The sequence below is a fragment of the Oncorhynchus masou genome, chromosome 19 (assembly GCF_036934945.1).
Source record: "Oncorhynchus masou masou isolate Uvic2021 chromosome 19, UVic_Omas_1.1, whole genome shotgun sequence".
NCBI classification, from domain to species: domain Eukaryota; kingdom Metazoa; phylum Chordata; class Actinopteri; order Salmoniformes; family Salmonidae; genus Oncorhynchus; species Oncorhynchus masou.
The window spans coordinates 36,524,104-36,539,103 of NC_088230.1; the positions used below are offsets into that span (position 1 = coordinate 36,524,104).

Genomic DNA, 15,000 nt, shown 5'->3' on the forward strand with positions numbered 1-15,000 from the left:
GGGTTCCCTTTATCTAATATTAGATTTTGGTTGAAAATCTGATTACTTTTAAGTGAGAAAAATAGGCAAAAATAGAGAAAATCAGGAAGTGGGCAAATACTTTTTAAAGGCACTGTGGGAATAACAACACTGCTATTGATTCTGGACTGTAATATAGCTGTGTCTCATCGGATGGCCTGTACATGCATTCAGCTGCTCTATTTATTCTGGACTGTAATAGCTGTGTCTCATCGGATGGCCTGTACATGCATTCAGCTGCTCTATTGATTCTGGACTGTAATATAGCTGTGTCTCATCGGATGGCCTGTACATGCATTCGGCTGCTCTATTGATTCTGGACTGTAATAGCTGTCTCATCGGATGGCCTGTACATGCATTCGGCTGTTCTGTTAATCAATTAAGTTCGAATGGGAGATTGAATGTGAGATGGGAAAACGCTTTCTGCTTTGGCTGTAACAAAAAATTCCTGAAACGTCTCTGTTATGTTGTGAGGAAGCCAGATTAAAAAGGCTTTTCAAAGCACAGCCGTTGCTCGGTCGGTGGGTCTGAATCTCACATAAAAGAGAGACTTGTGACATTACGTTAAGGAGGTGAGTTATAACTTAATTGTGTGGTGGAGATTGTACTAAGAGGGGGACAGATGAGGCTATTTTGGGATGGAGGTGGAGGCTGAATTCCAGACGTCCTGTCCTGTCCTCTCCTCTCCTCTCTTCCTCTCCTCTCCTCTCCTCTCCTCTCCTCTCCTCTCCTCTCCTCTCCTCTCCTCTCCTCTCCTCTCCTCTCCTCTCCTCTCCTCTCCTCTCCTCTCCTCTCCTCTCCTCTCCTCTCCTCTCCTCTCCTCTCCTCTCTTTTCTTCCTCTCCTCTCCTCTCCTCTCTTCCTCTCCTCTCCTCTCCTCTCCTCTCTTCCTCTCCTCTCCTCTCCTCTCTTCCTCTCCTCTCCATCTTTAAATGAAATTATGGGCAGAAAGACAAATTAAACACCATCTTTCATCGAATCAGATGGCTTATTCATCACGAAACCATTTGATGTTGCCAATTATTTTAATGATTATTTCATTGGCAAAGTGGGCAAACTTAGGCAGGAAATGCCAACAACGAACAGTGAGCCATCGTATTCATGCATCAAATTGTAAAAAAAAATACAAGAACAGCATTGCAAGTTTGAATTTTGTAGTTAGTGTCACGACTTCCGCCGAAGTTGGCTCTCCTGCCTGTTCAGGCGGTGCTCGGCGGTCGTCGTCACCGTCCTACTAGCCACTACCGATCACTTTTTCGTTTGTCTGTTGGTTTTGTCTCATTAGTTTCACCTGTGTGTATTTTAGTTTAATTAGCGTCCTTATATATAGTAGGTTGTCCCGCCCTTGTTTTGTGCGGGATTGTTTTTTGTTACTCTGTTGTATGGTGGTTTTCGTGTGTTTATTCTCCGGACTATTTTGGTCCTGTGTTTGGGCTGGTCAGTTGTATGCGTCCTGTGTGTTGGCGTAACCGTTTTTGTGCGCCGGAGAATAAATTGACAATCTACTGAACCCTGCTCTTTGCGCCTGATTTCACCCATCACTCCTAGTAAATCGTGACAGTTAGTGTGGGAGAGGTGGAAAAATATTTTTTATGGATCAATGATGACAAACCTCCTGGCATTGACAACTTAGATGGAAAGCTACTGAGGATGGTAGCTGACTCTATAGCCACTCCTTTCTATCCTATTTTTGTTGTATCTGTCCTCGGGCCTGGAGGGAAGCCAAAGTAATTCCGTTACCCAAGAGTGGTAAATTGGCCTTTACTGGTTCTAGCAGCAGACCTATAAGCTTGCTGCCACTTAAAAATCATACAATGTGATTTTCTGGATTTTTGTTTTAGATTCCGTCTCTCACAGTTGAAGTGTACCCATGATAAAAATTACAGACCTCTACATGCTTTGTAAGTAGGAAAACCTGCAAAATCGGCAATGTATCAAATACTACTGTATGCATTGATATGTAGGCTACGTGTGCCTTTAAAAAATTGTATGTAGTTCTGTCTTTGAGCTGTTCTTGTCTAATGATGTTCTGTATTATGTCATTCTGTATTGTGTTTCGTGTTTTGTGTGGACCCCAGGAAGAGTAGCTGCTGCTTTTGCTAATGGGATCCTAATAAAATACCAAAAAGCTCCTCTCCTTTCTCCTCTCCTCTCCTCTCTGAGCTATAACAAGCCCATAGATACCAAGATAATGCAACTGTAATTCTGAGTTAACAACCACCATTAATCTTCCTGAGGTCAGGGAGTTATCACCGTTAGCGATATTGCTAATAAATATAGTATGTTCTTTGCAGTAGCCTACAAGGAGTTTGCCTGAAGTGCTTCATCCTCTCATTTTCAGTAAGTTTCAGGAGTACAGTATCAAGACATGTGTGGTTGAGAGGTAAAGCATTATCATGTGTGGTTTAGAGGCAAAGCATTATCGTGTGTGGTTGAGAGGTAAAGCATTATCGTGTGTGGTTGAGAGGTAAAGCATTATCGTGTGTGGTTGAGAGGTAAAGCATTATTGTGTGCTGTTGAGAGGTAAAGCATTATCGTGTGTGGTTGAGAGGTAAAGCATTATCGTGTGTGGTTGAGAGGTAAAGCATTATCGTGTGTGGTTGAGAGGTAAAGCATTATCGTGTGTGGTTGAGAGGTAAAGCATTATCGTGTGTGGTTGAGAGGTAAAGCATTATTGTGTGTGGTTGAGAGGTAAAGCATTATCGTGTGTGGTTGAGAGGTAAAGCATTATCGTGTGTGGTTGAGAGGTAAAGCGTTGTCATGTGTGGTTGAGAGGTAAAGCATTATCGTGTGTGGTTGCGAGGTAAAGCATTATCGTATGTGGTTGAGAGGTAAAGCATTGTCGTGTGCGGTTGAGAGGTAAAGCATTGTCGTGTGTGGTTGAGAGGTAAAGCATTATCGTGTGTGGTTGAGAGGTAAAGCATTATCGTGTGTGGTTGAGAGGTAAAGCATTATCGTGTGTGGTTGAGGGGTAAAGCATTGTCGTGCGTGGTTGAGAGGTAAAGCATTATCGTGCATGGTTGAGAGGTAAAGCATTATCATGCGTGGTTGAGAGGTAAAGCATTATCGTGTGTGGTTGAGAGGTAAAGCATTATCGTGTGTGGTTGAGAGGTAAAGCATTATCATGTGTGGTTGAGATGTGAAGCATTATCATGTGTGGTTGAGAGGTGAAGCATTATCGTGTGCTGTTGAGAGGTAAATCATTATCGTGTGTGGTTGAGAGGTAAAGCATTATCATGTGTGGTTGAGAGGTAAATCATTATCATGTGTGGTTGAGAGGTAAATCATTATTGTACATGGTTGAGAGGTAAATCATTATCGTGTGTGGTTGAGAGGTAAAGCATTATCATGTGTGGTTGAGAGGTAAATCATTATCATGTGTGGTTTAGAGGTAAAGCATTATCGTGCGTGGTTGAGAGGTAAAGCATTATCAAGTGTGGTCGAGAGGTAATCTTGGACACTCAGCACATCTGTCTACAAGTGAAATGGTGAAAGAGCTTGACCTAGACATTGAGAAATTAATAGATGAGTCTCATTCAGCTCTTTCACTCTGTTGATCCCGCTAGCCTATCTATTGTCGATCATGCTAGCCTTTCTCTTGTTGATTATGCTAGCCTATCTATTGTTCCTCCTGCTAGCCTTTCTCTTGTTGATCATGCTAGTCTATCTATTGTTGCTCCTCCTAGCCTATCCATTGTTGATCATGCTAGCCTCTCTCTTGTTGATTATGCTAGCCTTTCTCTTGTTGATCATGCTAGTCTGTCTATTGTTGCTCCTCCTAGCCTATCTATTGTTGCTCCTGCTAGCCTTTCTCTTGTTCATTATGCTAGCCTTTCTCTTGGTGATTATGCCAGCCTTTCTCTTGTTGATTATGCTAACCTTTCTATTGTTGATCATGCTAGCCTTTCTCTTGTTGATCATGCTAACATATCTATTGTCGATCCTGCTAGCTTTTCTCTTGTTGATTATGCTAGCCTTTCTCTTGTTGATTATGCTATCCTTTCTCTTGTTGATTATGCTAGCCTATCTATTGTTGATCCTGCTAGCCACATTGATTATTCACTTTACACATCCTGATAGACTACCACACCATCATTACTTAAACCACACCACCACTACTTAAACTACACCATCACTACTTAAACCACACCATCACTACTTAAACCACACCATCATCTCCTTCACATTCATTCCACCATGTCCATCTGTGCTGACTGGGAGTGCAGACAGCTATTGAAGCCTCAGTCGATTGGTCACGGCCCCACCTATTTCAGACGCAGCCATCGGCGTAGCCCAGGACCCGATTTGAAGAGTTTTAGAGTGTGTGTCAGAATCCTGATTACCCGGAGTGAGATAGAGTTGCTTAATTTCACAGCAGCCTGCAGCAATGTGTGGAGAGAGAGAGAGAGAGAGCGAGAGAGAGAGAGAGAAGTGGAGAGAGCGAGATGGAAACTGTGCATTTCTTACTTTGTTACCCCAGGAATTATTAGGTTTTATTACATACAGTCAGGAGGAACTATTAGATATAAGAGCAACGTCAACTTACCAGCATTATGACCAGGGATACGACTTTCCCGAAGCGGATCCTCTGTTTGCTCCACCACCCAGGACAATGGATCGGATCCCAGCCGGCGAACCAAAACAATGGCGCAGCAGAAGGGGCAGACGGAGCGGTCTTCTGGTCAGGCTCCGTAGACGGGCACATCGCCCACACATCGTATGCTCCCTAGTATACTACTAGCCAACGTCCAGTCTCTTGACAACAAGGTAGACGAAATCCAAGCAAGGGTTGGCTTCCAGAGAGACATCAGAGATTGTAACATTCTTTGTTTCACGGAAACATGGCTCACTCGGGGTATACATTATCTGAGTCGGTACAGCCACCTGGTTTCTTCACGCATCACGCCGACAGAAACAAGCATCTCTCTGGTAAGAAGAGGGGCAAGGGTGTTTGCCTTATGATTAACAAGTCATGGTGAGATCATAACAACATACAGGAACTCAAGTCCTTTTGTTCACCTGACCTAGAATTTCTTACAATCAAATGCCGACCGCATTACCTACCAGGAGAATTCTCTTCGATCATAACCACAGTCGTATATATCGCCCCCAAGCAGACACATCGACGGCCCTGAAAGAACTTAATTTGACTCTATGTAAACTGGAAACCACATATCCTGAGGCTGCATTTATTGTAGCTGGGGATTTTAACAAGGCTAATCTGAAAACAAGGCTCCCTAACTTTTATCAGCATATCGAATGTGCGACCCGGGCTGGCAAAACCCTGGATCATTGTTATTCTAACTTCCATGACGCATATAAAGCCCTCCCCCGCCCTCCTTTCGGAAAATCTGACCACAATCCCATTTTGTTGCTGCCAGCCTGTAGACAGAAACTAAAACAGGAAACGCCCATGCTCAGGTCTGTTCAATGCTGGTCCGACCAATCGGATTCCACGCTTCAAGATTGCTTCGATCACGTGGACTGGGATATGTTCCGCATAGCGTCGGACAATAACATTGATGTATATATGTATATATATAATACAAACAGTGTAGCTATTCCCTCCGCAAGGCAATCAAACAAGCTAAGGGTCAGTATAGAGACAAAGTAGAGTCACAATTCCACGGCTCAGACACGAGGGGTATGTGGCAGGGTCTACAGTCTATCACGGACTACAAAAGAAAAACCAGCCCTGTTGCGGACCAGGATGTCTTGCTCCCAGACAGACTAAACAACTTCTTTGCTCGCGTTGAGGACAATACAGTGCCACTGAACCGGCCCGCTGCCAAAACCTGCGGGCTCTCCTTCACTGCAACCGACGTGAGTAAAACATTTAAATGTGTTAACCCTCGTAAGGCTGCTGGCCCAGACGGCATCCCCAGCCGCGTCCTCAGAGCGCAGACCAGCTGGCTGGTGTGTTTACGGACATGTTCAATCAGTCCTTATCCCAGTCTGCTGTGCCCACATGCTCCAAGATGGCCACCATTGTTCCTATTCTGAAGAAAGCTAAGGTAACTGAGCTAAACGACTACCGCCCCATAACACTCACTCCCGTCATCATGAAGTGCCTTGAGAGACTAGTCAAGGACCATATCACCTCCACCCTACCTGACACCCTAGACCCACTCCAATTTGCTTACTGCCCCAATAGGTCCACAGACAACGCAAACGCAATCACACTGCACACTGCCCTAACCCATCTGGACAAGAGGAATACCTATGTAAGAATGCTGTTCATCGACTACAGCTCAGCAATCAACACCATAGTACCCTCCAAACTCGTCATTAAGCTCGAGACCCTGGGTCTCGACCCCGCCCTGTGCAACTGGGTACTGGACTGCCTGACGGGCCGCCCCCAGGTTGTGAGGGTAGGTAACAACATCTGATCCTCAACACTGGGGCCCCACAAGGGTGCGTTCTCAGCCCTTTCCTGTACTCCCTGTTCACCCACAACTGCTTGGCCACGCACCCCTTCCAACTTAATCATCTAGTTTGCGGACGACACTACAGTTGTAGGCTTGATTACCAACAATGACGAGACGGCCTACAGGGAGGAGGTGAGGGCCCTCGGAGTGTGGTGTGAGGAAAATAACCTCACACTCACACTCAACATCAGCAAAACAAAAGAGATGATCGTGGACTTCAGGAAATGGCAGAGGGAACACCCCCTATCCACATCGATGGGACAGCAGTGGAGAAGGTGGAAGGTTTTAAGTTCCTCGGCGTACACATCATCAACTCGAAGCACAAGCATTTCGCTACACTCGCATTAACATCTTTTAACCATGTGTATGTGACAAATACATTTGATTTGATTTGAGAGGGGGAGAGAAAGAGAGCGCGGGGTAGTGACAAAAAAAGATCAGGTTAGAGAAAGGGAGATGGGAAGAAAGAGAGAGACTTGGACTCTGTCAATAATGCTGGTAGAGAGAGGGATAGAGACAGTGGAGGCCCCTGGGAGCGGCTGCGAGAGCAGTCCTGAAGGCTACAGGCACTTAACCAGCCTCACCGGCTCATCAAATACTTTAAGCCTTTGCTCTAGCATGCCTGGAGTGCCAGATGGGTTTAGTTTGCAGTTTTTTATTTAAATTGTGCCAGCCAAGGTCAATCAAGCCCCACTCGAGACAGAGAAATAGAGAGAAACAGAGAGATGCAGAGAGAGAGAGAGAGACACAGAGAGAGAGAGACACAGAGAGAGAGAGAGAGACACAGAGAGAGAGAGAGAGACACAGAGAGAGAGAGAGAGAGAGACACAGAGAGAGAGAGAGGCACAGAGAAACACAGAGAGAGTCACAGAGAGAGACACAGAGAGAGACACAGGGATAGACACAGAGAGAGACAGAGAAGAGTGCAGGAAGAATAGCAGGGTCGTTCTCTTCAATACGTGGGGCTTCCTGTCTTCTGTATGTCTGAAGGCAAAAAGCTACCTGCGGTGTGTGGGCGTTCAGAATGGTGAACTTACTAAATGACTAGAGTTGACTGTGTGATATTAGGTTGCTTCTGTGTAAATATTTTCCGTCTGGACTTTAATGATTTGTATGTGGGATAGAACGTGATTGGTCAAAACACTTCTGCTCTGTTAATAATGTGTCAATAACAGTGTGTCCTACGCACAGGGAATTAACTGTAAATTACAATGATGTTAAAGGTGCACAGGTAATTAACTGTAAATTACAATGATGTTAAAGGTGCACTGGTAAATAACTGTAATTTACAATGATATTGCTGTTGATTTGATTTGATTTATATTATATGATTAAGAACCTCATTAAAACCTCACTACAGACACTGAATCGATCATTTAATCAAAAGTGCCAATCCCATGGCCCATATTCTGTATGATGAAAGTGAAGTGCAAGGTTTTAGGGTGTGACTGTACCTTGGTTGGAATGTTAAGGGTCAGGACACAGGCGTCAGAGTTTCCTTGGTAGGAGGGGTGTCGTGTCTATCACTAATATTTTAACTGAGGACTTACAGTTTTTATCAATGATTCTCTGTAATTATTATTACTCGATCATACTGATTAATCATGTAATTAACTAGGAAGTCGCACCAAGGAAAGATATTCAGATTACAAAGTTATAATTTCCTAAAATAACTTTTCAGATATTTTATCTGATCAATTAGTCTTTGAATTAATGAATTATTTACCTCACGTTAGTCTCATTCCAAACGTCATAAATTGTTGGTTATCTGGACGAACCCAGTCTTCACTATGAGTCATCCATACATCAATTGTCTTAAATCATTTATTTATTACTAACGAAGTAATTCACAGAAATGCATAAACATACAAACAAACAAGGTAAATGTGGTTACATGAAATGATAGGAGAATGTGCCCTAGTGGGCTGAACCGGCATCGCGGCTTGTTAGACAAAAGGGGAAGTGGGGGTCGACTAAGAAGTCACTACAGAGTGATCATTATAACAATTGAAATGCTAATCCTTTGCACATGAACGCTCACTCATTCGGGAACAATTGCACTCAATCAATATATTTACGCTCAGTGTGTCGTCTTGATCGCTGGTGAAAAGTGTGTTTCTTTTGTAGAATTGTCCGTCTCTCTCCCTCTCTCTCTCTGTCGTGGTTATAGTGGATAGTTCAGAGTGACATTCGTTATAGGATTGATGTTTCGGCGGTTGTCGTTCTTCGCGTTCAATGATACCGAATTCCTAGCTGCAGACTAGTAATTAATATCAAAGACTTGTTCTTATTCTGTCGGAATCGATAGTCTAAGAGTTTAACCACGTGGTATGGTTAAAAGATTCAGCAATGGTCTACAACCTTTGTCCTCCTAATGGAGAAAAACATGGTCTGCAACCTTTAGCCATCTCGTAATTGAGGTAAGATCGGTCTGCTGATCGAAAACCCGAGTGGGGTTTTTATTCGGAAGGCAGAAAAGGGCCGTCCAGGACGCCTGACCCTAACCGGACTCAGGGGCGGTCCTCTGATTTAGTTAACTCCAATCCCCTTTTTGAGTTTTCCTTCATTAACTCTTGATACTCCCCATCCCGGATCCGGGATCGTGAATAAAGCCTCAGGCTCATTAGCATAACGCAATGTTAACAATTTCTGAAAATCGCAAATAAAATGAAAATAATGCGCCTGCTCTCAAGCTTAGCCTTTTCTTAACAACACTGTCATCTCAGATTTTCAAAATATGGTTTTGAACCATAGCAAATCACTAATTTGTGTAAGAGTATTGCAAGCTAGCTTAGCATTTTGAGTAGCATTTAGCACGCAACATTTTCACAAAAACCAGATAACCAAATAAATAAAATCATTTACCTTTGAAGAGCTTCGGATGTTTTCAATGAGGAGACTCTCAGTTACATAGCAAATGTGCAGTTTTTCCTGAAAGAATCTTTGTGTAGGAGAAATCACTCTGTTTTGTACATCACATTTGGCTACCGAAACGAACCGAAAATTCAGTCACCAAAACGTCAAACTTTTTCCAAATTAACTCCATAATATCGACCGAAACATGGCAAACGTTGTTTAGAATCAATCCTCAAGGTGTTTTTTCACATATCTCTTCATTGATATGCAGTTCGTGGAAGCCTGCTTTCCCCTCAGAATTGCATGGAAAAATACCAGCAGCTGAAAAAGACGCACCAATTTCGACGGAGGACACCGGGCGGACACCTGGAAAATGTAGTCTCTTATGGTCAATCTTCCAATGATATGCCTACAAATACGTCACAATGCTGCAGACACCTTGGGGAAACGACAGAAAGGGCAGGCTCATTCCTCTCGCATTCACAGCCATATAAGGAGACAATGGAAAACGGAGCCTCAAAAATCCTGCTGATTTCCTGGTTGCCGTTTCATCTTGGTTTTGCCTGTAGCTCCCGTTCTAGGGCACCCACAGACAATATCTTTGCAGTTCTGGAAAATTCAGAGTGTTTTCTTTCCAAAGCTATCAATTATATGCATAGTCGAGCATCTTTTTGTGACAAAATATCTTGTTTAAAACGGGAACGTTTTTCATCCAAAAATGAAATTGCGCCCCCAGAGTTTCAAGAGGTTATTAAACAGTCCAAAATCACATTGTAAAATTGTGTAAACAGTATCATACTCACTCATTCATCTTATACAACAATTAGATGTAAACCTCATATCTGAGGCTATTATATAAACAGAGTTATGGTAATATGGCCACACCGTCTACCATGAGCTTCCCCAAGTTGTGACAAACAGACCAATTCGTAGCTGCATTCTTCACCAATCTTTTATACTTTCTCCGGAACATGAAATTTGTTTGTACCTCAAGTTCTGGGAGGTGGAAGGATTTCCTTTGTCCTCTATGAAAATCTACTCTGCCTATACTGTGTGTCCATGAGGAGATCCTCAGGAATTTATGACATCTCTCTGACCACAGCAGCCTAGTTGAAGGAGGCAAGGGGGAGGCAGGGAGAGGGGGAAGGGGCTCGCTATACCCAAAGAGGCCAACGTCATGACAGGGGTCAGCGGTCAGGGTTACCTTGGTTGGAGGGTTAGTGCTAGGCGTCAGGATTACCTTGGTTGGAGGGTTAGTGTTAGGGGTCAGGGTTACCTTGGTTGGAGGGTTAGTGCTTGGGGTCAGGGTTACCTTGGTTGGAGGGTTAGTGTTAGGGGTCAGGGGTCAGGATTACCTTGGTTGAAAGGTTAGTGTTGGGGGTCAGGGGTCAGGATTACCTTGGTTGGAGGGTTAGTGTTAGGGGTCAGGGTTACCTTGGTAGGAGGGTTAGTGTTAGGGGTCAGGGGTCAGGGTTTCCTTGGTTGGAGCTGTTGAAGAGTGAGGGTTAGTGTAAGGGGTCAGGGGTCAGGGTCAGGGTTACCTTGGTTGGAGGGTTAGTGTTAGGGGTCAGGGGTCAGGGTTACCTTGGTTGGAGGGTTCGTGTTAGGGGTCAGGGGTCAGGATTACCTTGGTTGGAGGGTTAGCGTTGGGTGTCAAGGTTACCTTGGTTGGAGGGTTAGTGTTAGGGGTCAGGGGTCAGGATTACCTTGGTTGGAGGGTTAGTGATAGGGGTCAGGGTTACCTTGGTTGGAGGGTTAAGGTTAGGGGTCAGGGTTACCTTGGTTGGAGGGTTAGGGTTAGGGGTCCGGGGTCAGGATTACCTTGGTTGGAGGGTTAGTGTTAGGGGTCAGGGGTCAGGATTACCTTGGTTGGAGGGTTAGTGATAGGGGTCAGGGTTACCTTGGTTGGAGAGTTAGTGTTAGGGGTCAGGGGTCAGGGTTACCTTGGTTGGAGGGTTAGTGTTAGGGGTCAGGGGTACCTTGGTAGGAGGGTTGGTGCTGGGGGTCAGGGGTCAGGATTATCTTGAATGGAGGGTTAGTGTTGGGGGTCAGGGTTACCTTGGTTGGAGGATTAGTGTTGGGGGTCAGTGGTCAGGGTTACCTTTGATGGAGGGTTAGTGTTAGGGACCAGGATTACCTTGGTTGGAAGGTTAGTGATAGGGGTCAGGGTTACCTTGGTTGGAGCTGTTGAACAGTGAGGGTTAGTGTAAGGGGTCAGGGGTCAGGGTTACCTCGGTTGGAGGGTTAGTGTTAGGGACCATGGGTCAGGATTACCTTGGTTGGAAGGTTAGTGATAGGGGTCAGGGTTACCTTGGTTGGAGCTGTTGAACAGTGAGGGTTAGTGTAAGGGGTCAGGGTTACCTTGGTTGGAGGGTTAGTGTTAGGGACCAGGGGTCAGGGTTGCCTTGGTTGGAGCTGTTGAAGAGTGAGGGTTAGTGTTAGGGTTCCGGGGTCAGGGTTACCTTGGTTGGAGCTGTTGGAGGGGAAGCGGTCAGACTTCTTGAGGGTTCTGAAGTGAACCCTCTTGCTGGCCTGACTCTCTCCGTACAGACCAATAGACTGGACCTGGATAATATAGTCTGTCTCCTGGTCCAGATCCCACAGAACACAGCTCCTGCTGGTGGTGTTCACCTCTCTGATGAAGCGCTGGGTGTGGCCCTCCTGCCTCTGAGACATAACACAGAGATATAGGGTAGAAAGGTTTGAGTTGAGATAGAAATTAACTACCTCCCCACAGTCCTCCATGTTCTCCCTGTCTAACTCCCCATAGTCCTCCATGTTCTCCCTATCTAACTCCCCACAGTCCTCCATGTTCTCCCTGTCTAACTCCCCATAGTCCTCCATGTTCTCCCTGTCTAACTCCCCACAGTTCTCCATGGTCTCCCTGTCTAACTCCCCAAAGTCCTCCATGTTCTCCCTGTCTAACTCCCCACAGTCCTCCATGTTCTCCCTGTCTAACTCCCCACAGTCCTCCATGTTCTCCCTGTCTAACTCCCCACAGTCCTCCATGTTCTCCCTGTGTAACTCCCCACAGTCCTCCAAGTTCTACCTATCTAACTCCCCACAGTCCTCCATGTTCTCCCTGTGTAACTCCCCACAGTCCTCCATGTTCTCCCTGTCTAACTCCCCACAGTCCTCCATGTTCTCCCTATCTAACTCCCCACAGTCCTCCATGTTCTCCCTGTCTAACTCCCCACAGTCCTCCATGTTCTCCCTGTCTAACTACCCACAGTCCTCCCTGCTCTCCCTGTCCAACTGCCCACATTCCTCCCTGTCTAACTGCCCACAGTCCTACCTGGCTTACTCACCACAGTCCTCCCTGCTCTCCCTGTCCAACTGCCCACATTCCTCCCTGTCTAACTGCCCACAGTCCTACCTGGCTTACTCACCACAGTCCTCCCTGTTCTCTCTGTCTAACTCCTGAGTGCCACAGACACAGACTATGATGAAAAGCCATTGAAATAACAATTTAGATGTTGTACAGATTGTCACTAGCGCTGGATGAATGGAAGTACTCACACCTAAACAGACATGAGGCTGTATATACAGTGGGGCAAAAAAGTATTTAGTCAGCTACCAATTGTGCAAGTTCTCCTACTTAAAAAGATGAGAGAGGCCTGTAATTTTCAGCATAGGTACACTTCAACTATGACAGACAAAATCAGAAGAAAAAAATTCCAGAAAATCACATTGTAGGATTTTTTATGAATTTATTTGCAAATTATGGTTGAAAATAAGTATTTGGTCAATAACAAAAGTTTATCTCAATACTTTGTTATATACCCTTTGTTGGCAATGACAGAGGTCAAACGTTTTCTGTAAGTCTTCACAAGGTTTTCACACACTGTTGCAGGTATTTTGGCCCATTCCTCCATGCAGATCTCCTCTAGAGCAGTGATGTTTTGGAGCTGTTGCTGGGCAACACGGACTTTCAACTCCCTCCAAATATTTTCTATGGGGTTAAGATCTGGAGACTGGCTAGGCCACTCCAGGACATTGAAATGCTTCTTACGAAGCCACTCCTTCGTTGCCCGGGCGGTGTGTTTGGGATCATTGTCATGCTGAATGACCCAGCCACGTTTCATCTTCAATGCACTTGCTGATGGAAGGAGATTTTCACTCAAAATCTCATGATATATGGCCCCATTCATTCTTTCCTTTACACGGATCAGTCGTCCTGGTCCCCTTGCAGAAAAACAGCCCCAAAGCATGATGTTTCCACCCCCATGCTTCACAGTAGGTATGGTGTTCTTTGGATGCATTCTTTGTCCTCCAAACACGACGAGTTGAGTTTTTACCAAAAAGTTATATTTTGGTTTCATATGACATTCTCCCAATCTTCTTCTGGATCATCCAAATGCTCTCTAGCAAACTTCAGACGTGCCTGGACATGTACTGGCATAAGCAGGAAGACACGTCTGGCTTTGCAGGATTTCAGTCCCTGGCGGCGTAGTGTGTTACTGATGGTAGGCTTTGTTACTTTGTCCCAGCTCTCTGCAGGTCATTCACTAGGTCCCCCTGTGTGGTTCTGGGATTTTTGCTCACCGTTCTTGTGATTATTTTGACCCCACGGAGTGAGATCTTGCGTGGAGCCCCAAATCGAGGGAGATTATCAGTGGTCTTGTATGTCTTCCATTTCCTAATAATTGCTCCCACAGTTGATTTCTTCAAACCAAGCTGCTTACCTATTGCAGATTCAGTCTTCGCAGCCTGGTGCTGGTCTACAATTTTGTTTCTGGTGTCCTTTGACAGCTCTTTGGTCTTGGCCATAGTGGAGTTTGGAGTGTGATTGTTTAAGGTTGTGGACAGGTGTCTTTTATACTGATAACAAGTTCAAACAGGTGCCATTAATACAGGTAACGAGTGGAGGACAGAGGAGCCTCTGAAAGAAGAAGTTACAGGTCTGTGAGAGCCAGAAATCTTGCTTGTTTGTAGGTGACCAAATACTTATTTTCCACCATAATTTGCAAATAAATTCATTAAAAATCCTACAATGTGATTTTCTGGATTTTCTTTTCTAATTTTGTCTGTCATAGTTGAAGTGTACCTATGATGAAAATTACAGGCCTCTCTCATCTTTTTAAGTGGGAGAACTTGCACAATTGGTGGCTGACTAAATACTATTTTGCCCCACTGTATCCCTTTCTTCAACATCAGCATGATTAGATAGTTCCACTATTCTAACGGAAATGGAAGTGGCTCTACGACAATAGCAAATAAGAGGATAGTGAGGACAGCCTTGTCTGGTTCCACGCTTTAACGAAAAGTATTGCGATTTACTGCCTTTGGATTAACTGAGGCTGATAGGGTATGTGTCACGCCCTGATCTGTTTCACCTGTCCTTGTGCTTGTCTCCACCCCCCGCCAGGTGTCACCCATCTTCTCCACTTATCCCCTGGGTATTTATACCTGTGGTTTCTGTTTGTCTGTTGCCAGTTTGTCTCGTTTGTTCAAGTCTACCAGCTCAGGGTCAGGTCAGGCAGAGGTCAGGCAGAGATCGGTAATCCAGAGGTGGAGCAAAGGTACAGGACGGCAGGCAGGCTCAGGGTCAGGTCAGGCAGGGTCAGGTCAGGCAGGAGGTCAGGCAGGCTCAGGGTCAGGTCAGGAGGTCGGTAATCCAGAGGTGGAGCAAAGGTACAGCTCCAGTTTTTCCCCAGGGTCAGGTCAGGCAGAGGTCGTAATCCTGGTTTTTGACAGTT

General features: G+C 45.1%; 1 protein-coding gene across 1 annotated transcript in view; it reads right to left on the reverse strand.

Moving 5' to 3' along the window:
- Nucleotides 1-15,000, reverse strand: part of LOC135505671 (fibronectin type III domain-containing protein 4-like) — a 69,471-nt gene that overhangs the window by 26,095 nt on the left and 28,376 nt on the right. The window contains exon 3 of the mRNA XM_064924716.1: nucleotides 11,764-11,968. Within this exon, the coding sequence (XP_064780788.1) occupies nucleotides 11,764-11,968 (205 nt within the window). The remainder of the gene's footprint in view (nucleotides 1-11,763; nucleotides 11,969-15,000) is intronic.